Raw genomic sequence first — 26,760 nt, 5'->3', positions numbered from 1 at the left:
TTCAAGTATGACTTTGTCCGGAGCATATCTTCTTCATGCATAGAGGGATTTTGATGAAAGTTGGCACAATTGTTTATCATCATGAGACGGAGTGTCATGCGCAAGAACCAGGTCGCTAGGTCTAAGGTCAAGTTCACACTTAGAGGTCAAAGGATACAAGAATGAAAACTTTGTCCGGAGCATATCTTCTTCATGCATAGAGGGATTTTGATGAAAGTTGGCACAATTGTTCATCATCATGAGACGGAGTGTCATGCGCAAGAACCAGGTGCCTAGGTCTAAGGTCAAGGTCACACTAAGAGGTCAAAGGATACAAGAATGAAAACTTTGTCCGGAGCATTTCTTCTTCATGCATGGAGGGATTTTGATATAACTTGGCACAAATGTTCACCACCACAAGACGGAGTGTCGTGCGCAAGAACCAGGTCCCTAGGTCTAAGGTCAAGGTCACACTTAGAGGCCAAAGGTCAGATACAAGAATGACTTCCGAAGCATTTCTTCTTCATGCATGTAGGGATTTTGATGTCACTTGGCACAATTATACACCATCATGAGACGAAGTGTCATGCGCAGTTCCCTTCTTTAGAATTACTTCCCTTTGTTGTTACTATAAACTGAAAAAAAAACTGAAACTTCTTTATTTGATTAAACGCCTAATTTTACACATAGTATATTCACTGGCGTTGTACATTAAATTTTACCAGATTTATATAGCGCCCAAGGCGCTTTACATAGTTCAAATGCAGCCACATAGGGCGCATAATTCATCCTCTACTAGTACAGACACAGAGCGATCTGACCAGAGGGACAGAGTGAGACAAAGCCCCCAAGACAGAGAGATCAGAAATCAGATACAGGCTTATCCGGCTAACTTAGCCTAGCTCGTTTCGAATAGACAGCCTGGTTCTTTAACGTGCCCAGTGTATAGCACTGATACACGCAAGGATTGCCTGGGTTCCTGACCAGTACACCTCTAGTTGGGTGGGAAACACTGAAAAGCGTTTCTGAAAATTCCCGAGTAGCTGCCAGGGATCGAACCCCGACCTCAGGATTGGAAGGCCAGTGTGCAAACCACTGAGCTATCCGTCCACCCAAACCACTGAGCTATCCGTCCACCCATGTTGTTACTATAAATAGCTTATATTGTAACTTTTTCATTACTAGACGTAGGGAAAAATCGGGACCACTTTTCTGTAGTACAACATGCATGTTACATCCAATTTTGAGGTGTATTTTGACCAATCTCTACCTGGTAAGGATTTCTGTGTGGACTTACAATTTTTATACGCCCGTTTGAAAAACGGGACGTATTATGGGAACGCCCCTGGCGGGCGGGCGGCGTCCACAGACCTTGTCCGGAGCATATCTTCTACATGCATGGAGGGATTTTGATGAAATTTGGCACAATTGTTCACCATCATGAGACGGAGTGTCATACGCAAGAACCAGGTCCCTAGGTCTAAGGTCAAGGTCACACTTAGCGGTCAAAGGTCAAATTCAAGTATGACTTTGTCCGGAGCATATCTTCTTCATGCATGGAGGGATTTTGATGAAAGTTGGCACAATTGTTTATCATCATGAGACGGAGTGTCATGCGCAAGAACCAGGTCCCTAGGTCTAAGGTCAAGGTCACACTTAGAGGTCAAAGGATACAAGAATGAAAACTTTGTCCGGAGCATTTCTTCTTCATGCATAGAGGGATTTTGATGAAAGTTGGCACAATTGTTTATCATCATGAGACGGAGTGTCATGCGCAAGAATCAGGTCCCTAGGTCTAAGGTCAAGGTCACACTTAGAGGTCAAAGGATACAAGAATGAAAACTTTGTCCGGAGCATATCTTCTTCATGCATGGAGGGATTTTGATATAACTTGGTACAAATGTTCACCACCACAAGACGGAGTGTCATGCGCAAGAACCAGGTCCCACTTAGAGGCCAAAGGTCAGATACAAGAATGACTGTCCGATGCATTTCTTCTTCATGCATAGAGGGATTTTGATGTATCTTGGCACAATTAAACACCATCATGAGACGAAGTGTCATGCGCAGTTCCCTTCTTTAGAATTACTTCCCTTTGTTGTTACTATAAATAGCTTATATTGTAACTTTTTCATTACTTGACGTAGGGAAAAATCGAGACCACTTTTCTGTAGTACAACATGCATGTTACATCCAATTTTGAGGTGTATTTTGACAAATCTCTACCTGGTAAGGATTTTTGTGTGGACTTTTTTTTTTTTTTTTTTTTTAAAGATTAACTTCCCTTAGTTGTTACTATAAATAACTTATATTGTAACTTTTTTATAATTGACCGTAGGGAAAAACCAAGACCACTTTCTGTGGTACAACAGAGTTGTTACTTTCTAATTTTAGGTGTATTTTAAGGTATCTCTACCTGGTAAGGAGTTTTTTTGTGGACTTAGAAAAAGAAAAGAATTACAATGATTACTAAACAACCACAAAATTAAAATTACATCTGCAAATACAGGTGCTAGAGTAAATAAATTTGCTGTGACGGGCATATATTGTGACATTCTGGCACTCTTGTTGCTGGATATCATGCAAGTTTTCAAAACGGACGTCGAAATCATTACTTTGTTTAATATTTGAGTATAGAAAAAAAGTAATGTAGATTTAAATGAAATGACGTACAGTTGTTTTGGACATATGTTACATGTATATGATATGGTCAAATAATAAGTCTATGTCTGTGTGCACATTTTTGGAATTAAATCTCGTTACTCCTTAATCTTTATTACTTTTAACCTTTAGAAAGATGGTACTGTTCAAGAACACGAGGTGTCATTTTTCGAGGCACTTCGCCAGATCTAAGTTTGACAACGGGTTACTTTGATAAAAAGATGTTATGCTATAACAAACCATGGTAAACAACATCCGATTGTTTATACATGATAAATATCTTCTGATTGATTAAACATGGTTAGCAAATTTTGGTTCATCAAACATGGTTAGCACTTTTGGTTCATCAGACATGGTTAAGTAATAGAAAGAGCATTGAAACTCGAGGGTAAACGATTTGTACGAGGGGGCGTAGCCCCCGAGTATAAATCGTTTACCCGAGAGTTTTAATGTTCTTTCTGTTTTGCATCATAGCCATCCATATATGGTAGTTGTAGGCGTTCCACATTGCCATATACAGCAGTTCAGTGAGTACTTAAAATCCTTGCTTTACAAATGTGTAAAGCCCAGGTAAAATAAACCAATGCGAGAGCAGAAAATCAATAAAATACACTTCGCTGTCTACTGTTCCAGACATGCTGGCATACTTTCCTATCCAACAGTGCGGTAACTAGCGTGCGGGTATTAAATACCTGCACACTTATAGTTACCGCACCCTGTACTCAGTGTATACGATTTACCTGCACCAAATTTGTTAAGAAAAAGCACCGAGCTATGATACAACAACTTTTGGTTCATCAAACATGATTAGCGACTTTGGTTCATCAAACATGGTAAGCACATTTGGTACATCAAAAATGGTGAGCAGGTTTTGGTTCATTAAACATGGTACATCGGACATGGTTAGCAACATTTGGGTCATCAAACAAGGTTAGCGACTTTGGTTCATCAAACATGGTTAGCACATTTGGTTCATCAAAAATGGTTAGCAACTTTTGGTTCATTAAACATGGTAGGCACCTTTGGTCCATCAAACATGGTAAGCAACTTTTGGCTCATCAAACATGGTTAAGAACATTTGGTTCATCAAACATGGTTAACAACTTTTGATTCATCAAACATGGTTAGTAACTTTTTGATCATCAAACATGGCTAGCAACTATTGGTTCATCAAACATGGCTAGCTTTTTTGGTTCATTAAACATGGTTAGCACTTTTGGTTCATCAAACACGGTTAACAACTTTTGGTTCATCAAACATGGTAAGCACATTTGGTTCATTAAACATGGTTAACAACTTTTGGTTCATCAAACATGGTTAGCAACTATTGGTTCATCAAACATGGTTAGCAACTATTGCTTCATCAAACATGGTTACCACTTTTGGTTCATTAAACGTGGTTAGCACTTTTGGTTCATCAAACAGGGTTAACAACTTTTGGTTCATCAAACATGGTTAGCACCTTTGGTTCATCAAACATGGTTAACAACGTTTGGTTCATCAAACATGGTTAGCAACTATTGGTTCATCAAACATGGTTAGCAACTTTTGGTTCATCAAACATGGTTAGCAACTTTTGGCTCATCAAACATGGTTAGCAACTATTGGTTCATTAAACATGATGAGCAACTTTTGGTTCATCAGACATGGTTAGCAACCTTTGGTTCATCAAACATGGTTAGCACTTTTGATTCACCGAACATGGTTAGCAACTTTTGGTTCATTAGACATGGTTAGCAACTATTGGTTCATTAAATATGATTAGCAACTTTTTGTTCATCAGACATGGTTAGCTCTTCTGGTTCATCAAACACGCTTAGCAACTTCTGATTCACCGAACATGGTTAGCAAATTTTGGTTCATCAAACATGGTTAGCAACTTTTTGTTCATCAAACATGGCTAAAACTTTTGGTTCATCAAACATTATTAGCACTTTTTGTTCATCAAACATGGTTAGCAAATATTGGTTCATCAAACATGGTTAGCACTTCAGGTTCATTGAACATGGTTAACAACTTTTGGTTCATCAGACATGGTTAGCAACGTTTGGTTCATCAAGCATGGTTAGCACTTTTGATTCACCGAACATGGTTAGCAACTTTTGGTTCATCAAACATGGAAAGCAACTTTTTGTTCATCAAACATGGTTAGCAACTATTGGTTCATCAAACATGGTTAGCAACTTTTTGTTCATCAGACATGGTAAGCAACTTTTGGTTCATCAGACATGGTTACCAACATTTGGTTCATCAAACATGGTCAGTGACTTTTGGTTCATCAAACATGGTGAGCACATTTGGTTCATCAAAAATGGTTAGCAACTTTTGGTTCATTAAACATGGTTAGCAACTATTTGTTCATCACACATGATTAGCAACTATTAGTTCATCAAACATGGTTAGCAACGTTTGGTTCATCAAACATGGTTAGGAACTTTTTGTTCATCAAACATGGTTAGCAACTATTGTTCCATCACACATGGTTAGCAACTATTGGTTCATCAAACAGGGTTAGCAACTATTGGTTCTTCAAACGTGGTAAGCAACTATTGGTTCATCACACATAGTTAGCAACTATTGGTTCAACAAACATTGTTAGCAACTTTTGGTTCATCAAACATGGTTAGTAACTTCTTGATCATCAAACATGGTAAGCAACTATTGGTTCATCAAACATGGTTAGCATTTTTGGTTCATTCAACATGGTTAGCACTTTTGGTTCATCAAACACGGTTAACAACTTTTTGTTCATCAAACGTGGCTAGCACTTTTGGTTCATCAACAATGGTTAACAACTTTTGGTTCATCAAACATTGTTAGCAACTTTTGGTTCATCAAACATGGTTAGCAACTATTGGTTCATCAAACATGGTTAGCAACTACTGGTTCGTCAAACATGGTTAGCAACTATCGGCTCATCAAACTATTGGTTCATTAAACATGGTTAGCAATTTTGGTTCATCAGACATGGTTAGCACTTCTGGTTCATCAAACATGCTTAGCAACTTTTGATTCACCGAACATGGTTAGCAACTTTTGGTTCATCAAACATGGTTAGCAACTTTTTGTTCATCAAACATGGCTAGCACTTTTGGTTTATCAAACATGGTTAGCTATTTTGGTTCATCAAACATGGTTAGCAACTTTTGGTTCATCAAACATGGTTAGCACTCTTCGTTCATTGAACATGCTTAGCAACTTTTGGTTCATCAGACATGGTTAGCAACATTTGGTTCATCAAACTTGGTTAACACTTTTGATTCACCGAACATGGTTAGCAACTTTTGGTTAATCAAACATGGTTAGCACATTTTTGTTCATGAAACATGGTTAGCAACTATTGATTCATCAAACATGGTTAGCAACTTTTGGTTCATCAGACATGGTTAGCAACATTTGATTCATCAAACATGGTTAGTGACTTCTGGTTCATCAAACATGTTAGCACATTTGGTTCAACAAAACAGGTTAGCAACTTTTGGTTCATTAAACATGGTCAGCAACTATTTGTTCATCACACATGATTAGCAACTATTAGTTCATCAAGCATGGTTAGCAACTATTGGTTCATCAAACATGGTTAGCAACGTTTTGTTAATCAAACATGGTTAGCAACTATTGGTCCATCACACATTGTTAGCAACTATTGGTTCATCAAACATGGTTAGCAACTATTGGTTCTTCAAACATGGTAAGCAACTATTGATTCATCAAACATTGTTAGCAACTTTTGGTTCATCAAACATGGTTAGTAACTTTTTGATCATCAAACATGGTTAGCAACTATTGGTTCATCAAACATGGTTAGCGTTTTTGGTTCATTAAACATGGTTAGCATTTTTGGTTCATCAAACATGGTTAATATCTTTTGGTTCATCAAACATGGTTAGCACCTTTGGTTCATCAAACATGGTTAACAACTTTTGGTTTATCAAACATGGTTAGCAACTATTGGTTCATCAAACATGGTTAGCAACTATTGGTTCATCAAACATGGTTAGCAACTATTGGTTTATCAATAATGGTTAGCAACTATTGGCTCATCAAACATGGTTAGCAATTTTGGTTCATCAGACATGGTTAGCACTTCTGGTTCATCAAATATGCTTAGCAACTTTTGATTCACCGAACATGGTTAGCAACTTTTGGTTCATCAAACATGGTTAGCAACTTTTTGTTCATCAAACATGGCTAGCACTTTTGGTTTATCAAACGTGGTTAGCACTTTTTGTTCATCAAACATGGTTAGCAAATATTGGTTCATCAAACATGGTTAGCACTTTTGGTTCATTGAACATGAGTAGCAACTTTTGGTTCATCAGACATGGTTAGCAACATTTGGTTCATGAAACATGGTCAGCACTTTTGATTCACCGAACATGGTTAGCAACTTTTGGTTCATAAACCATGGTAAGCAACTTTTTGTTCATCAAACATGGTTAGCAACTATTGGTTCATCAAACATGGTTAGCAACTTTTTGTTCATCAGACATGGTTAGCAACGTTTGGTTCATCAGACATGGTTAGCAACTTTTTGTTCATCAATCATGGTTAGCAACTTTTGGTTCATCAAACATGATTAGCAACTTTTTGTTCATCAAACATGGCTAGCACTTGTCGTTTATCAAACGTGGTAGGCACTTTTTGTTAATCAAACATGGTTAGCAACTATTGGTCCATCACACATTGTTAGCAACTATTGGTTCATCAAACATGGTTAGCAACTATTGGTTCTTCAAACATGGTAAGCAACTATTGATTCATCAAACATTGTTAGCAACTTTTGGTTCATCAAACATGGTTAGTAACTTTTTGATCATCAAACATGGTAAGCAACTATTGGTTCACCAAACATGGTTAGCATTTTTGGTTCATTAAACATGGTTAGCATTTTTGGTTCATCAAACACGGTTAATATCTTTTGGTTCATTAAACATGGTTAGCACCTTTGGTTCATCAAACATGGTTAACAACTTTTGGTTTATCAAACATGGTTAGCAACTATTGGTTCATCAAACATGGTTAGCAACTATTGGTTCATCAAACATGGTTAGCAACTATTGGTTTATCAATAATGGTTAGCAACTATTGGCTCATCAAACATGGTTAGCAATTTTTGTTCATCAGACATGGTTAGCACTTCTGGTTCATCAAACATGCTTAGCAACTTTTGATTCACCGAACATGGTTAGCAACTTTTGGTTCATCAAACATGGTTAGCAACTTTTTGTTCATCAAACATGGCTAGCACTTTTGGTTTATCAAACGTGGTTAGCACTTTTTGTTCATCAAACATGGTTAGCAAATATTGGTTCATCAAACATGGTTAGCACTTTTGGTTCATTGAACATGAGTAGCAACTTTTGGTTCATCAGACATGGTTAGCAACATTTGGTTCATGAAACATGGTTAGCACTTTTGATTCACCGAACATGGTTAGCAACTTTTGGTTCATAAACCATGGTTAGCAACTTTTTGTTCATCAAACATGGTTAGCAACTATTGGTTCATCAAACATGGTTAGCAACTTTTTGTTCATCAGACATGGTTAGCAACTTTTGGTTCATCAGACATGGTTAGCAACTTTTTGTTCATCAACCATGGTTAGCAACTTTTGGTTCATCAAACATGATTAGCAACTTTTTGTTCATCAAACATGGCTAGCACTTGTGGTTTATCAAACGTGGTTAGCACTTTTTGTTCATCAAACATGGTTAGCAGCTATTGGTTCATCAAACATGGTTAACACTTTTGGTTCATTGAAAATGAGTAGCAACTTTTGGTTCATCAGACATGGTTTGCAACATTTGGTTCATGAAACATGGTTAGCACTTTTGATTCACCGAACATGGTTAGCAACTTTTGGTTCATAAAACATGGTTAGCAACTTTTTGTTCATCAAACATGGTCAGCAACTATTGGTTCATCAAACATGGTTAGCAACTTTTTGTTCATCAGACATGGTTAGCAACTTTTGGTTCAACAGACATTGTTAGCAAGATTTGGTTCATCAAACATGGTTAGTGACTTTTGGTTCATCAAACATGGTTTACACCTTTGGTTCATCAAACATGGTTAACAACTTTTGGTTCATCAAACATGGTTAGCAACTATTGGTTCATCAAACATGGTTAGCAACTATTGGTTCATCAAACATGGTTAGCAACTATTGGTTTATCAAACATGGTTAGCAACTATTGGTTCATTAAACGTGGTATGCAATTTTGGTTCATCAGACATGGTTAGCACTTCTGGTTCATCAAACATGCTTAGCAACTTTTGATTCACCGAACATTGTTAGCAACTTTTGGTTCATCAAACATTGTTAGCAACTTTTGTTGATCAAACATGGCTAGCACTTTTGGTTTATCAAACATGGTTAGCACTTTTTGTTCATTAAACATGGTTAGCAACTATTGGTTCATCAAGCATGGTTAGCTCTTCTGATTCATTGAACATGATTAGCAACTTTTGGTTCATCAGACATGGTTAGCAACATTTGGTTCATCAAACATGGTTAGCACTTTTGGTTCACCGAACATGGTTAGCAACTTTTGGTTCATAAAACATGGTTAGCAACTTTTTGTTCATCAAACATGGTTAGCAACTATTGGTTCATCAGACATGGTTAGCAACTTTTTATTCATCAGACATAATTAGCTACTTTTGGTTCATCAGACATGGTTAGCAACATTTGATTCATCAAACATGGTTAGTGACTTTTGGTTCATCAAACATGGTTAGCACATTTGGTTCATCAAAAATGAAAAGCAACTTTTGGTTTATTAAACATGGTAGGCACTTTTGGTTCATCAAACATGGTTAGCACTTTTGGTTCATCAAACATGGTTAGCAACTTTTGGTTCATCAAACATGGTTTGCACATTTTGTACATCAAACATGGTAAGCAACTTTTGATTCATCGAGCATTGTTAGCTCTTTTGGTTCATCAAACATGGTTAGCGACTATTGGTTCATCAAACATGGTTAGCACGATTTGTTCCTCAAACATGGCAAGCAACTTTTCATTCATTAAACATGGTAAGCACTTTTGGTTCATCAAAAATGGTTTGCAACTTTTGGTTCATTAAGCATGGTAGGCACCTTTCGTTCATCAACATGGTTAGCAACTTTTTTTTCATCAAACATGGTTAGCACTTTTGGTTCATCAAACATGGTAAGCACCTTTGGTTCATCAAACATGATTAGCAACATTTGGTTCATCAGAAATGGTTAGCAACTTTTGGTCCATCAAACATGGTAAGCACCTTTGGTTCATCAATCATGGTTAGCAACTTTTGGTTCCTCAAACATGGTTAGCAAGTATTGGTTCATCAAACATGGTTAGCAACTATTGGTTCATCAATTACTGTTAGCACTTTTTGTTGATCAAACATAGTTAGCAACATTTGGTTCATCAAGAATGGTAAGCACTTTTAGTTGACCAAACATGGTTAGAAGCTTTTGGTTTATAAATCATGGTTAGCTACTTTCAGTTCAACAGACATCGTTAGCACTTTTGGTTCATCAAACATGGTTAGCAACGTTTGGTTCATCAAACATGGTTAGCAACTTTTGGTTCATCAAACATGGTTAACAACTTTTGGTTCATCAAACATGGTTAGCAACTATTGGTTCATCATACATGGTTAACACTTTTGGTTCATTAAGCATGGTTAGCAACATTTGGTTCATCAAGAATGGTGAGCACTTTGAGTTGATCGAACATGGTTAGAAATTTTTGGTTTATAAAACATGTTTAGCAACTTTTGGTTAATCAAACATGTTTAACAACCTTAAGTTATATATTAAGGCTTGTATTGATTATCAAATATGGCTGTTTTACGTGTTTGTATTTTAGGATATCCTTATCAGCGGCACTCCGATTATTACATCAATGCTAATGGTCAAAGAAAGCAAGGATATTTGGACAATTTGTGCTACAATGTGAGGTTTTACTTCATATTTATTTGTTTATTTATTTATTTATTGTTGTTATTAAAATGTTTGTTTTGTTTTATTGTTTTCTTTTTTGTTGTTGTTGTTTTGTCATTGTTGCTGTTTTACTTTTGTTTTTTTTTCGTTGTTTTGTGTTACTGTTGTGTTTTGTTTGGGTTTTTTTCGTGGGGGGGGGGGGGGTTCGTTTATTTTTACTTAGGTGGTTTCACAAATAGCTTGATTATAAACAGGAATTTTGCTTTACATTTTAATTTTAAAGAGAAATAATTCCTAAAACGTCGAATCCTACAATATGCCAAATAGTTTGTACAAATAATTTTACATACGCATGCCATTTTTTTAAAGAAGATGTTATTTAAATTCAATTAAATTCATTTCTATGTACAATAAGTTTCTCAAAACATTTCACAAATGGTGTAAGGCGAAAATGGTGTAAGGAATACAAAAAAGTTAGTTTTCTTTATAACACCCAACGTTTAGCATGTCTCCCAATACATCTTTTTACTTACTAACTATGTTTACGAAGTTTCTGTTAATTATTTTTTATTTGACGTTTTACGTTCGGACCATTCTATACTGCTGCATAACCCTGTGATACAATACATTTTACAATAATCTTATTGTAACTCCATACTGAATTTGAAAATGGCATCGAGGTTTGTCTTGATCACCTTAAGTAAAATAATTATATTGTGAAGTAATCATTCTTAGCAAATCATTTTTAAAATATCGAAATGTTACGCGTCTGCATGTAGTCGTAATAACTTAAATATTCGAATCAGTTACGATGGGCTCTATATCTATATATAGAATATAATAATGTATTCGTACAGACAAGAACACATACGGTTGTTTGGTTTAATTCGATTGCCCTTTGCTGTGCCAATAAATTCCTTCTATTTGGCTATGTCCTACGAAACATTTTCAGAAAGATAAATGGAAACAGAGGAATGCATGATTTTTTTAGGTTTAATCGTTATTCAGCAAATTTAAAGTATTTTTGATTGTGTTTGCAGAAATTGAAAAACAGACATTTTATTTTATCGTTATCATTGTTTAGGTCCTGCGTTCAAATAAGGCTTTGTAACAAATGAAAGCAATTTTGATTTTTGTGCACTAAATATCCTCAAACTTAAACTAACAGCACGACCAACGCAGACACACTCAAAACGCAAACACATTAGGACAAAACGAACAAATACAGGAACACAGAGGGGCACCGGCTTGGAACGGTAAGTGACAAATACTCCACCACTTGGAAGCTTTAACCGGTTTATTGGTTTTTTTAATTGTAGTTCTCTTTTTTATGTCGTTTCCACGAGATATTAACTCAAGGAACGACTTAGTATGTCATGGTTACGAGATACTAATCATGGGAAAACATAAAAAAGAGAGGTGCAATTTAAAATAAAAGTATTGCATTGAAAAAGAAGGGTAGCGCAATAAAATAAGATTAGTGTAATAAAAAAAGGAATAGTGCAATAAAAACAAGAATAGTGCATGTTAGCTATGTCAAGGGAACGACTTGTGGGAACGAGTTAGCTATGTCGTGGGAAAGAGTTGTTATCATAGCTAACTTGTTCCCATGAGTTTCCCATGAGTTTGTCAGAAAATCAAGTTGTGTTATATTTATTATACCTGTGATCATCATGGCCGACAGAAACAATCATACCGTTAAGGAAACGCTCTTCTCACCATGAAATCTTTCCAGTCCACTTCTATTATGGCCACTTTATTACAAAGGGAAGTAACTTATCATTTATAGCAAATAATATAAATCAAGCATGTTACGCAAAATTTGATTGGTTGACTAATTCGTGGAAACGAGATAGCTATGTCGTGGTAACGACTTACTGTGTCGAGGAAACGAGATAATAAGTCGCTGACGCGACATATCTAACTCGTTCCCACGAGTTACTAAGTCATCCCCTCGACATAGCTAGCATGCTCTACTCTTTTTTTATCGCATTATTCTTTTTTTATTACACTACTCTTTTTTTATTGCGCTACTCTTTTCATTTCAATGAAATACTTAAAATTGCACCTATCTTTTTATGTCGATCCCAGTAATTCATTACTACGACATACTATGTCGTTCCTTTGAGTTAGTATGTCGTGGGAACGACATAAAAAAGAGAAGTGCATTTTTTCTTTTTTTAAAGTAGTGCATGCCACCCCTGTGCCACTGTATTATTGTTATGTATTAAATTGTATTGTAAAGTGGAATACAAAGCATAATGTATGTTCTGACTGAAGAAACCTTGTAATTATTAATTTTACTCATCCAGGATTTCGCCAGAATTTTTTACCGACCAAATTAAGTGTTTATTTGTACACATTATCGTAATGTCTTGGGTGTGTTTTAGATTTTGGTATCTATCCTTAGTTAGATAAACATGCAAGTTATTTATTTAAAAAAGATTAAAAAGACTCAAGTATGTCATCCTTGTGCTCGTTTTAACAGGAACATTCGCGTCCTATTTACTTAGATAATAAAGTTCAAATTCCAAAAATCGCGGTGAGGATGCGTACACCGGATATTGCCATTTAGTGATAAGGTATTTTCCGAAAACGTGTTTATTTTTCGTCAACAAGGTAAGTAAAACACTTATTTACTATTGTATTAAACTATTATAAAAGAAAAGAGCATTATTTTTAATAACTAGATACTGTGTAGATGCTCTCACAAGCGTAAAATGAGTCAATCTTAAGTAGAAATGCAAAAATTTGTGATAAAATGGCAACTTTATCATCTGATAAATGCAGGTCGGGGACACATTTTTCCAGATATCGTCACTTATTGTCTTGTGATAAAATTTCTGAATCGTATGATTTATTGTTACATACAAAAAAAACATGTGCAAAATTTCAAAATTTCAGCTTTGTAAATATTCAAATGACGGAGAAATCGATGATAAATGAGCGTCGATGGTGTATTGTGTATTGCAAATATATGTACTGTGTATTGACCTGTATCACATTTTACTGTACTGTGTATTGTTTACATTATCATTGAGTTTTAAAGAATGAATCTTACAAAATGTACATTATCATTTCCTTTTCAATGTTCAAAACAGTAATTTCTTTAGCCCTGAAGATACGTGATGTTTTTACATTGATATTTATAGCGTTTACTCCGTTGTAATTCATGTAATAAGCTCTGAACGTAACTCACAGTGACCATAGTGCAACAGTTGGCAATATTGTTTGTTATGCTTACCAGTTGTAAATGTAGATATATATATTCTATTCTATCATTGAGCATTGTTGAAGTTGATATAACATAAATTATCTCAAAAACAGTTAAAGGTATCTTTTAAAATTTTGCATTTGGGATGCCACTAAGACTTACTCTCAATATCTTGCAGAAAGCCCGGCCTTACTAATAAATACTACATTGTGATATTTTTTGTTGCAGATTCAACTTGTTTATGTGTGTTTATGGCTGGCTCGACGAACGAATTTAAGGCCATTGTATGTCATTTTGTTGAACACCACCCAAATGACGAGAATATTATAGCACGCTGACGACCAAAACCGCAAAAAAGTAAATTACAAGATAGCACCAGACATATGCAGAGAAAAAAGCAGAAAATATACTGTTGATTCAGAAAATATTGACATACGTATTTCAAAAAGGAACCCGCTTACAAAATGGACCTATTTGCAACAGAAAGAAACCTTTGATTTGGGCAAATGGTGAGGAGCCTGTCCATTGACGGCAGTGGAAATGTGTGCTACCTACCACGCCATCTAGAAGAACCCAACATTTACACAATGCTACCAGTACAAAAATATAATCCAGAGACTGTACACGGCGGTGTACATGGAACTTTCAATGTTACACAGAGTGCAAATCCATGGACAGACAAGGTTTTCGGAGAGTTTGTTATACAGTCTATGAAAGAATGTGTTATAATAGATGGATGAATAAATAGCCTTTAATCAATTTGTTTGCCAAGAAACGTTTTCTTTAACTAATTTTATAGTTTCCTATATTTCTTGACGTCGCAAAATGTTTTCATCGACAGCTTGGTTAATATTAGTGAAGACTGCAAGCTGTTTTGAAGGGCAGGCTTATAACTCTTCCAACGGTTTTACAATTATACAACTGCTTGCATAACAGAGACCGCATTTCTGACGCTAAATTAAGAGGAAAGAGAAAAGCAAGACAGACGAATACTTATTGACATTAAAAGAAGCAGCTACTTACTGCATAAATGTGATGAGTGTACATTACTGTCACATAAGACTTGAAATACGTTCAGTTGTGACAGATTTATTTTACCAAACATTATTTGACAAACAATATTGTAAAAGCCATGTTTTACATTGATAATGAACAAATAGTCATGTACATTGAAATATTCATTAAACAAACTCGAAACGTAAACACAAATTCACAAACAGATTATAATAAGATAGTAGAAGAACTCTATAAGATTTGTCTTTCGTTTTAATCCTTTCCACCAACTGTACTTGTAATGTTAGTATATAAATATAGTTAGGTATATTGTTGGGAATAAATATGTTTTAACCAAAGATCATAAACATTTTACATTCAACAGTTTTAATACATGAAAAAATCGGAATGATCTTCAAGTCAGTTCCCGATCGCTTGTTATAGTTCGAAGTTGACTTTGACAATAAATATATTATTTTGGTCAACAGGGAAGTTGATCACATAATGGTGGTAACGAACTATTTGCATAGAAATGACATATATCTTGCAAATAAAGTGTGCAAAATATATTTCAAGAATAACACATGGCACTGTTTCCTCCTACTTTTAAAACGAATTGTTCAGTGCATATGGCACCCATTTTGATTCGTATGAAGCAAGTGGTGAGCTAATTACCTTTTAGAACAATGCATTTAAACCAATAAAAATAAGCGTTGACTATAGCGTTATTTTAAGAAAATTTCAAGCGAAGCTAGTTCGAAGGTTCTACGTCAAATGAGTATAAGGTTATTGAGGAGAAACCACTTTAAAAGATCAAAGCCCTTACGACTTTGACCTTTGAACTATTGACACCATAATCGATAAAAGTTGTCTATTGACCAAGGTTTATGCCTCTATGTAGTATGAAGGCAAAAGAATAATATATTTTCATGTTGGCTCTTCTTATAAGGGGAGACCTTTTCCACACTTATCGTCATCATATCATGTGTTACATTATTATAAAACTTGTGACTGGGTCTTTACTCGACAATGGCTAGTCTTTAGACAGTTTCTCTGAGTGACTATTGGCATGCCGCTGTAATTGGAAGTTGTAATATCAGTGTTCAAACTGGTGCTTGTGATTTTTGCTGTGAAGTCTAATGTCATCTGCAAACAGAAAAAGACATTCCATTATTTGGGCCAATGGAATTACATGCCTTGTCTACCTAATGACCGTAAATGCTGAAAATATGCACGTTTTTCAATATCAATACTCAGTATACCAAACTGCAATACACAGTACAATATATCTTTGAAAAATCAATACACAGTACACCATCGACGTTCATTTATCACCGATTTCTCCGTGATTTGAACATTTACAAAGCTGAAATTTTGCACATTTTTTCTTTGTATGAAAATAATTGAATCGTACGATTCAGATTTTCCCCACAGTGCAAATAAGTTATGGTATCAGGACAAATGTGTTTACGGCATGCATTTATCAAATGATAAACTAGTCATTTTATCACAAATTTTAGCATTTCTACTTAATATTGAGTCATTTTACACTTGTGAGAGCATATACACCGTATCTAGTTATGAAAAATAGTGCTCTTTTCTTCTGTAGTAGTATAATACAATAGTAAATCGGGGTTTTACTTAACTTGTTGGCGAAAAATAATCCCGTTTTCGGAAAATACCTTATCACTTAATGGCAATATCCGGTGTACGCATCCTCACCGTGGAAATTTACACTTCCGCAAATCACGAGTTTAGCTAACTTGGACGTTTTTTGTACAGTTTTTGTTTTATAGGGAGTTTTATCATTCTCAATAGTGTGACTATTTTAAGGTTCATGATAAGCGCATTACATGTGTTTCCCGATTTACCGTCCGTCAAGTAAAGTTTTAATTTGAATGTTCTGTAGGTTATGTTTTCTTTCCTTTTTTTTTCTTTTTGTAACCACTACTCTGGAATATCTCAAAAACATATGACCGGATATGCGAAAACATTTTACATGTCTGTTGTAGAATACGTATTCTTATTCTAAAAGAAAAGACCAAAGTTTTAATTCATTAGTTACAACTCGTACTGCTTTTATATAAATGCCTAGAATCGTCAAGTTCACGATGCAATGTAAAGAAAAATCACTGCCATTTAGAGTTCCTGTCAGCAATTCATTTAGAAAAACAGCAATTATAAATAGTGGATGCTTGTTCAATAGACTGTAAAATATGAGATACTAATGAACCGCAAATACATAGGAAAAAGCAAATTATTTTCAAACACCATTGCAATTCAAAGGCAGGTCCGTTGCAATGCATTAGCAGCGCACAATATTTTGACTGTTAAACTGATAATGTGATAAAAACAAGAGCTGTCCGTAAAACAGCGCGATCCACTGTTCGGGGATTTGACAGTAAAATGAATATATGTCTGAATAAGAGACCTCTACTTTAAAAGGAAGATACACCAAGGGGTATAATTCCATCAAAAATACACAAATTTGAGTTATTAGGATTGTTACAACACATGCAGATGATGATGATAAAGATATATTTTCAGTTTCAAGTCATTATCTTATATACTAGTAGTATCAAAGTTATGTTCAGAAAACGAAGTTTGTAAAAAAAAATAAGTATAAAAGGGACATAATTCGGTCAAAAATACAAATCCGAGTTATGGTGATTGTTACCACACATTCAGAGTATAATGTTAAAGATACATTTTAAGCTTCAAGTCTTTATCTTATATTGCATTAAAGTAGTATCCAGAAAGCGAAGATTGCAAAAAAGTTTAAGTATAAAAGGGGCATAATTCTGTCAAAAACACAATTAGTTCTGGGGTATGTAGCCACACATGCAGATGCTTATAAACAAATACTTTTAATTTCAAGTCATTATCTTTTAAAGTACCAAAGATATGTCTATAAACGAAGCTTTCGAAAAAAATTAACATGAAAATAATTCAAAGTATAACTCCTTGGTGACCTTGACCTTGGGTATAATGGGCCAAGCCCCTACACATACTTTGTTTGTATGCTGGACAATGTTTATGTAAAGTTACAGTAAGATTTAAGCAAAAGTAACAACACAGAAAAACAAAGGTTGCCGAAAAACTTTAACCTTAAAAATAACCTAAGTATAACAGCTTGGTAACCTTGACCTTGGGTCTCAGCCCATACACATACATTGTTTGTATACTGGACAATGTTTATGTGAAGTTACAGTAAGATATAAGCAATACAAAGATATGACAGAAAAACAAAGGTTGCCGAAAAACTTTAACCAAGAAGGGTCACGCCGACGCCGACGCCGAGTATAGTCCCCCCCCCTCCCCACACACCCATATTCTCCGAATAGTGGAGCTAATAAATGTCTGTTGAAATCACTGACATAACTATACATAAAAACATGTACAACGTATATAAAGTGTTCAACATGTATAAGACTTTGTACTTAACTTTCATCAAATACATGTATTAAGACTTTTTGTAGAATTTTATATGCATTTAAAATGTCTATGTAAGACTGTATAATGTAAGGTCTGTGGCGGCCGTAAAATGTCTCCCCGTACATTCAATCAGGGCTGTTATATTTCGATCTTCTCAGATCGTTCAGCACGACTTTTATGTCGTGTTAATGGTACTGTTTAGTTTCTCAGCATTAACATTTCGGCCTGGGTGGTTCCAATACTCCCGCTTTCATAGCTTTGGGTATTGTATAATCACCCCTTGGATATGGTGCCTGCTTTTTATTTTTGTTTTTTTTTCTCAGTTCCTGTGATATGCAGGATCCCCTTTCTAAATTCCACTTTGTTTAGTTCTGTTCATTGTTTTCCCCATTATTTAAACTAGGGGATCATACGCCGCTTTTCATAGAATTACACGCTAGTTTATCATTGAAGGTTCCACATGCACCGCCGTATGAACATATCTGCGGATGTCTCTTAATTCTTACTCTGCTGTATTTCTATAGTACCATTTACTGTTAAAAGGGGTGCTTACCTAAAAGATACTGACTGAATGGCGAACAGTGCAGATCTTGATCAGACTGCATGGATGTGCAGGCTGATCACGCAAAGGCAGAATCAATTGTGTTCAGCATCATAAGGGTTAACTTGTTTTTGTACTTGTAGCATGTGTATACCCGGGACTAGAGGGCGTGGACGGTAGCATGCATTTCCACTACCGTCCATGAACAGGATCAATCAAACCGAGCCTGCAACATTTTCGTTTTTGTCGTGTTGAGCGACCTGTGGAGTTTCCACTTTTTCTATTTTAGTACATGTTCATAAAATGTTATTCCATTATTTCACTTCTTTTGAAGTACATAGTTCATAAGGATATTTGCTATACATAATAGATTTCCAAGATTTTAAAGTATTTTCTTATAAGAGTGATTTACTATTATATTTCTCTTCTAACAGCCTGGTTGAAACAAGTGGTTGAGAGAACATGGTAGAGAATAAATACAAAATGATGTTTTGGATGCAATGGTCTTTCATTTTTCTGATCCAGTTTTGTAAGTAAATTTTATAGATTACAATTTTAAAGAAACATGAAATTTGTAATAAAAAAAGCAAAACTGTTTATAAGATGATGCTTCCAAACTAACCTGTGAAAATATTTCTTGTATTTATCATGTAAATCGAAATATCTGCTCACGCTTAACTTTCAGATTCAACTTCAATGAGGTTTCTTGCCAACATTTACAACGTAGATATCTATAGTAAGGTGACTGTGCATCCGATGTAGGGTGAAATGCATCGGCAACCATTCATAAAACTATTTACAGTTCACAGCATTGGTTTACAACTAGCTGTCCATATATCATGATGTTCACCCATACACTTTTAAAACAGTCCAACTGACTAACATGTATATACACTGTACATCCAATGTCCATTTTTTAGAATTGTGCAGATGGTACACTCTGGACAGCTGATTTGAAGGCGTCCAAACTTGCCGAAGTTACTCCGGTTTCTGGTTACAATTGTTAAGTTCATTTGCTACATCGTCAGTTGTCAGAAGTAACTGCGATTCACAAAATCTTTTTGCACGAAATCCGTGTTCGTTATTAGGGTCCAGATGGTCAATTATTTGAGATACCACCATGTGTTCTAACATTTTTGAAACAAAAGCTGTTAATGAAACTGGGCGGTAATTCTCTGGCTTTGTTCTATCACCCTTCTTAAAGATCTGAACTACATTAGCTTCTTTCCAGTCCAATGGGTTTCACCTGTGCCTAACAATTGTTGATAGATGGCAGTTAATATTGGTGTGATTTCATTGGCACATTGTTTCAGAATCTTGATAGGTATCTTATCTGGTCCGCTAGCCTTCTTTTCATTAAATCTATCTATGCATTTTAACACCCCGTTCACTGATTTTTATTTCTTTCATCGGTTTATGCGGAGATGCCCCTTTGCTCGGAAAGTTAGAAAACATTTCACGTGTGAACACTGGCGTGAACTGTTTATTCAAACAATTGGCTTTCCTTTCAGCTGTGTCTGCAACTACCCCGTTTGCTTTTAATGTACCCATACCCATAGTGTCTTGTTTTCTTGCGTTAATGTATCTCCCAAAACGTTTAGAAGTTGTATTTTGTTCTGGGTCTAGAAGATTGTTCAAGTATTTGTGGTAATCTCGAGATCAGGACACTCTTCACATTCAAACCCAGGTTTTACCATGACCATAACTTCCCGCCCCTCTTGTTCACAGTTTCTATACGGTCTTTTCTAGATCTGATATTTATGTTCACTGGAAATGTTATATGGTAAAAGTTCTGAATTCAATGTATTCGGGTCTAAGCGGGTTTCATTACCTAGGATGAGCTCTGGTTTGCGATTTGAGATAACATTATATAGTTCAGTCTTTTTGTTTATAGCACTTTGAAAGTTAATAACACAAAATGAGAAGTTGTCATTAGATATAACAGATGTTGTGTTACATGAGGCTGATGTTACGGAGTGATCACTCGGCACATGAGATGATGGTAGGCTAGATTCTGGATCAGTAGAGGTGCTATGTTCATGGGACGGAACACTCTCAAAATTAGACATACCGGTCAAATTCGGGTTCACTCGTTGTCGCGGATTAAATTTATTTCGATCTTCACGATTACCGCTCTCTTTATTTCCAGATTTACATGTAGATGGCACAACGGATCCATGTACAAGTCACACAACGATAAATGACACTACATTGACGGTTGCGTATAAAGCAAGTAGTGTCGATAATATCATCTGTCAGGCATCAACAACAGTCAGCTGGTACAGATATACCGGTACGACCAATGGAAGAATGACAAACAAATGTCCGCAAGATCTACAGTGCGGAAGTAAAAACCAAATATGGTTTAATGGTATATTATTTCTATTATTATTATTCCACTTTTATATAATACTCTTTCTATGTATATGCTCATATATACATTCAAATATCCAAAAAGGGAGCGTTGGAAAGATAAATGTTTACGGTAAACCAGTTTAAAGGAGAAAGGTGAATAAACATGACATAATGATTTTAGAATCTACATGAACAAATTGTATTAATATTTACAATATTCGACCTAAAGTAAAGTACATCATTTATATTAAAATAATCAAATCTAGTACAACAAATAGAACCGCTCGTTCTTCTCTGAATCTTACCGTTGCATATGAATATATTTATTTATGTCTGAGATATCTATTAACCATTAGGTATTAGAAAAGAACATCGGCTACAATGTTTATATTGTTTCTAGTACAATAATTGGTATAGTCCTCTTCTTTCTTTACGTACGGATGTATATAATTATGTATATTTATATTTTATTTTCTACATTTTTGTTACAGTGCTATTTTATCTGGTTAGAGCTACTGCATGTTTTTTTTTTTTTTTTTTTTTGAAAATTATGTTGTTGAATTAAATATGCATTACTCTCAATCTACAAGAAAGAGGTTTTAATACAAGCTTTTAACTTACTCCTCAATCCTATCACATTAATATATGTTTGTATGAAATACATATTTGGAAATGAATATTGTTTAAACCAAAATACGATCTATTTTCTGCCAGATTTTAGCAACATGGCTTGTGTCAGTTAAGTCTTATCCCGTTTTTCATGTCTACATATAATTTTAACAATTATATAAGTGGGATAGGTTAATACGATCTCGCTGCTTTGATGTGTCGCATTAATGACAAAATGTCTGAACGCAACCACACAGATATCCCAAAGTTCATCTCAAGTTCCAATATATGCTCGCCGTGATATTACTAGACCAAAGGTTTTCACGGTGGTAACTTTAGCCTATGAAGGATTAGCAAACAGAATCATCATCTTACAGATAATTTTGTTATGTACATTTAATTCTACATCAATATTGACGACTCAATGTTCACAGTGAATCCTGTCCTAGATTTGATTATCATGTATGTCAACAAGTTATTTATATTCTGTAGGTGTCCAGAAAGTCCCATCATAAATGCTGATAAACAGAGTTATTTAATTATTTTAAAGTCTGAGTTCTCCCGGTTTTCGAGAGAAAAAATAATTCTTGATTATACATGGAGGTGCTGTGAATTGTCCATGATGCTCTGGATGGGAAGCTGTTTGAGGATAAAAAAGAACCTAAGCAAGATCTTATTGAAATGAAAAACTTTCCTGTATTTCTTAAGAACAAAATTTTACCAGTTTGGACATTTAACATTTGGTGGATTTACATTAACATTGTGGATTTAAAAATCATCTTTAAAGAGCGGGTTTATAAATATTCTTTGGGTTCGGATTCTGTGTGAGATTTGGAATTAATATTGATAGGATTTAAATTTGACCAAGACAGGATTTGGACTATTCTTGAATACAAGAATTGACTTTATTGCTAGTTAATATTTTCAAGGTATTTGAATTATTACTTTTTAAAACAAAATACTTTGTTATTGTGTATAGTTGATGATTTGTTTTTCTGTTGACTTTAGTAATTTAGGTAACAGGCAGTTGTTACCTTTAGACGTAATACTTTAGATAAATTCGTATTTTCTTTTCAGATACTATACCAACACTGACTGACGGGGAAGTTCTGAGACAAATCTGTACCCATGAAGGTTCTGCGTGTTGTGCGCTAAGCATCGACATTAAAACGAAAAACTGCACAGATTTTATTGTTTATCACCTTGTTTCCGCAAAAAACTGTACTAATTACTGTTTCGGTAAGTATATTCAAACGAGGGTTATCAATTATATAATTATGCCATTTCTAGATAGGGCATGTCCTTTATTTCAAAGTGGACAGAAATTACTTTCAAATAATTATTATTCGTGGGTAACTACTTATTGTGGATTTCATTATTTCTTTAGTTTCATTAACTAATATCCCCAAGAAATAGGTGTTTTGACTCATGAAATTAATTTCACAGCTCTCTGCACTACTGAGGTTTGTTAAGGTTAAGTAAGTCGGAACGTTTATGACACAATGATGTATTTAGGCATTGTGGGAATCGTGAGTAACTGAATTTGCCATGTCGAATGTCAGTAAATTATCCAGGCATTATAAAATATTTTGTAAATGCATCAAGAATGAGACCCGAACTTCAAACGATAAAGAGCAAGTTATTTAAAGCATATTAATGCGTTCAGTGTCTTTCCTGAAACCAATGCAAAGTGTACGCACATAGTGTGTTGAGGGCAGAGAACTACTGCGAAGGACCGTGATATAATTACCTCTATACATGTATAATATTAATGTAAGACCTGATATTTCACTGGTAAAACCCCAGTCACACATACGGCGTGGATAGCCATGTCTAGCCACGGAGAGAAACGTAGTAATCCGGATCGATCCGTAGCTGAGCCGTACCTCAAAGTATCAATCCGTATCAATCCGTACCAACAAACGTCTGGTCAAAACGTATTCAAGAATTATCTCGAACTTGCAAGTTTCTCCAACTTTTGAACATGCACAAAAGTTTGAGCGGTCCGTAGCCATTTGAGCGTGACTTCAATCCAACTTGGTTGAAACTTATTCATCCGTAGTTAAACGTACTAAAATGTAGTTATCCGTACTGAAACGTATGTTGCCGTAGCTGAACGTAGTTATCCGAGGCTGTCCGTACTTAAGCGTAGTTCAACGTAGTTCACCGCAGACCCGTCCACGCGCTGGGCAAGTTGCCAGGCGCAGTAAAACTAGTTCAACGTAGTACGTCGTAAATATCCGTACATATTCGCAACCTTTTTTGTTCCCGTTTCTCACCATTTTCCCGTACTAAGACGTACTGCTCCGTACTTATCCGTGTCCGCACCCAACAGACCAATCCCATCCGCATCGTACCTCAACGCACGGACATACATGTATCCGTATGTGTGACTGTACCTTAAAAGAGACCGAAAGCTGGGGTCGGATCACGCAAGCGATGTGCTGAGAAAATATCAAAGACCAATGTAAGACAGAGGCTGTCCTAAGTAATATACCAAATCGGGAAAAAGTGGAGCGATTGTCTAGTGGATAAGGTGTCAGCCGTTTAATCCAGGGGTCGTGGGTTCGAGCCTCACTGGGGTCATGACCATGACTTCTCATATGACACCAGTACTGGTTTTTCCAGGAAGCGGACTCGAAAGTGGTTCCAATCAGCTTGAAGCTTTCATCACAATCGAGCTAATACAAATTAGTATAAACTAAACAAATAGGAAATGGAATGGGATCCAGTTAGGAGAGGGTCATATTTTTAACAGCAGACCTAAATCGTTACCTCTAGGACGATCCACAAATGTGTATGATACGAGGGCTGTCCAACAAATACGTGCACTGGTTCTATAAAGTTGATCCGGTCATGTATAATTTAGTATAACATTTAGTATAACATTAAAGCAATGTGTTCGTCGAGATGTGCGGCTTTGGCGTATTATATACATTTTATGTTAAAAGATATTGGTCTTGCTAAAACTGGATATTCTTATTCTCCAAAAGATATACTGTTTTTTTATACGAAAAGTTGTTCAATATATCTTTATAGATTTACAAAAAAATAATTAAATCGATTACTAATCGACGAAAAATATCGTTAACAAAGTTGACGTTATGAAGACGTCACTGGCATAGGCCTGGATTCATAACCGATTCTAAAACAAATGACCACAAAACAAATATAATGCCAGTTTCGGATTTGTAGAGGATAATATTATTTCTCAAAATACACAAACCTTTGCAATGTTTTATCGGATTACATACTGTCCATCACTACCACGATGCTTGACGACGATTCATCAACGGTCTGCTTGAATCACGATTGCCAGCCTGTACAAATATTTGTACAGCACTGGCATATGAAATTGTAAAACTAGACAGAAAGCAGCAAAAAGAATAACATAAAAACAAGTAAATAAAAGACATAGAGAAGCGTGGGTGAGAATGTTCTGAAAAATGTTTCCTCATCAAATATTGCACATTGCGGCATACTAAAAGTTTGCGACATATACTACATGGACTCAGATGAGATTATGTAGCAGACAACGGTAATCAATCGCTCAAAAATTAACGCGTTTATTTCAGAAAACGAACATAAATGATCTTAAAGATATGTGGTGCATACGTTCTCTGCTAGACGTTCCCAATTTTTACAAAATGTGCATTATTTAACACTGCATGCTTAATTAAACACCTAATACATCATAATCGTAGGAATACATGATGGTGGTTAATGTAGATCCAGTGGGGCTTGGTAGTACGTGTTAACTCATTCCGTAGGCCACTCATCTTGTATACAAGTGGGCCCTGGTTCGAGACCCGGATTGCTCGCCGTATGATACTTAGTCTCATTTTAAGAGATGTTTTACGAATGTATAAATTTTGGATCTGTCAACATACCTTGTTGCTTGTCTGTCTAAAGCGTATATAGTGATTGATTACTGCAGATGGGTAAATAACTTGACTGTGCTTTAAGGCGTTTATATTGTAAAAGTTAATTTTTTTTTTTGCCACATGTAAATTAAGGTCTTTAAGGTCTGTCTACTACAAGTATTGTATTATAACTTATTTCAGAAGCGCCTAAAAGCGGAGGAGGGAACAGTGGTTTGAAAAATGACAAAGGAGGAGGGAACAGTGGTTTGAAAAATGACAAAGGAGGAGGGAACATTGGTTCGAAAAATGACGCTGCATCGATTTTAGTGTGGATAATGATAGCCGTTGTTGTGCTGCTATGATGATTCAATGTTACGTAACGGTATTTAAAGTGAACGAGTGTGGTACTTTATGACAATGTCCGTATTTTTATTGCCAAAAGATTAATTGACCAGTAATTTTATATTTTGAAATATGTTAATTTTTGTTTCTTTAAGATATTTTCTTGACTGCAATAACTAGTCCATTTCTTTCCCGACAATCCTTAAATAAAACCAGTTTACTTTCAAAGTTCTGATAGATGAATGTTACTTGGGAGTCCCAGTATAAAAGGCTTTACGCTGCGATGCAAAATAAATTTCTTCTACAATTTATTGCTGTCTCTTTTTTCGGCGAACGCCGTCTAAGAACGAATTCGTTACCTATGCCACGTGACTTCAGTTTGCAAATCAAACTACTTGATAACGCATTATAGATAATTTATCAAACTGGAAGATTTATGCAACACTCTGCCTGATTGGACGAGAGTGTCAATTTCTTCCACTCTGTTGATTGTGCTACGCTGTCAGTGAAATGTAGACAAAGCGTTTATCCTAAACGACGCTGTTCACAGTTTTAAAACTAACTTTGGCTCAGTATATTTAGCAAGAATATTGATATATCTCAAAATGATAAGTAAGTTTAATAAATATGATAAAAACCTGTTCAAATACCAACATATATCAAATTAAAGAAAGAGCTGAATACGGTCTGCGTATCACATGAATAAGGGTGTGATAAGAGTCTTTTATGTAGAGAAGTGCTTTTTAAAAGATTTTCCTTGTTACAATTGTCGTCTGTATATGAAAATGTTTCTTGCTTTTTTGACTTATTCAGATTGCATATTAAAATGAGTA

General features: G+C 35.4%; 1 protein-coding gene across 2 annotated transcripts; it reads left to right on the top strand.

The window, feature by feature from the left end:
* The first annotated feature begins 10,528 nt into the window (after positions 1 to 10,528).
* On the top strand, positions 10,529 to 26,238 carry LOC123536751 (oncoprotein-induced transcript 3 protein-like). 2 transcript variants are annotated; one of them, XM_045320146.2, is made up of 5 exons: positions 10,529 to 10,587; positions 19,193 to 19,287; positions 20,908 to 21,129; positions 22,800 to 22,961; positions 25,787 to 26,238. In XM_045320146.2, exons 2-5 carry the CDS (start codon positions 19,221 to 19,223, stop codon positions 25,945 to 25,947), a joined length of 612 nt encoding a protein of 203 aa, XP_045176081.1. In that variant the 5' UTR covers positions 10,529 to 10,587; positions 19,193 to 19,220; the 3' UTR covers positions 25,948 to 26,238. The 2 variants fall into 2 exon arrangements, with proteins under 2 accessions (XP_045176081.1, XP_045176080.1); XM_045320145.2 differs by lacking the exon at positions 10,529 to 10,587 and adding an exon at positions 11,695 to 11,831.
* The last annotated feature ends 522 nt before the right edge of the window (positions 26,239 to 26,760 follow it).

The sequence above is a fragment of the Mercenaria mercenaria genome, chromosome 17, assembly GCF_021730395.1.
Source record: "Mercenaria mercenaria strain notata chromosome 17, MADL_Memer_1, whole genome shotgun sequence".
Taxonomy (NCBI): Eukaryota; Metazoa; Mollusca; class Bivalvia; order Venerida; family Veneridae; genus Mercenaria; species Mercenaria mercenaria.
The sequence above is the reverse complement of the archived record's forward strand: the minus strand, read 5'-3'. Positions and strand labels throughout refer to the sequence as shown.

What these genes read in the sequence shown, in the direction of transcription:
- LOC123536751 (XM_045320146.2), top strand. Translation starts at nt 19,221, where the DNA reads ATGGTAGAGAATAAATACAAAATGATGTTTTGGATGCAATGGTCTTTC. An exon ending in CATTTTTCTGATCCAGTTTT is followed by an intron (nt 19,288 to 20,907) that starts GTAAGTAAATTT and finishes CTTTATTTCCAG; the next exon opens with ATTTACATGTAGATGGCACA. An exon ending in AAACCAAATATGGTTTAATG is followed by an intron (nt 21,130 to 22,799) that starts GTATATTATTTC and finishes TTTTCTTTTCAG; the next exon opens with ATACTATACCAACACTGACT.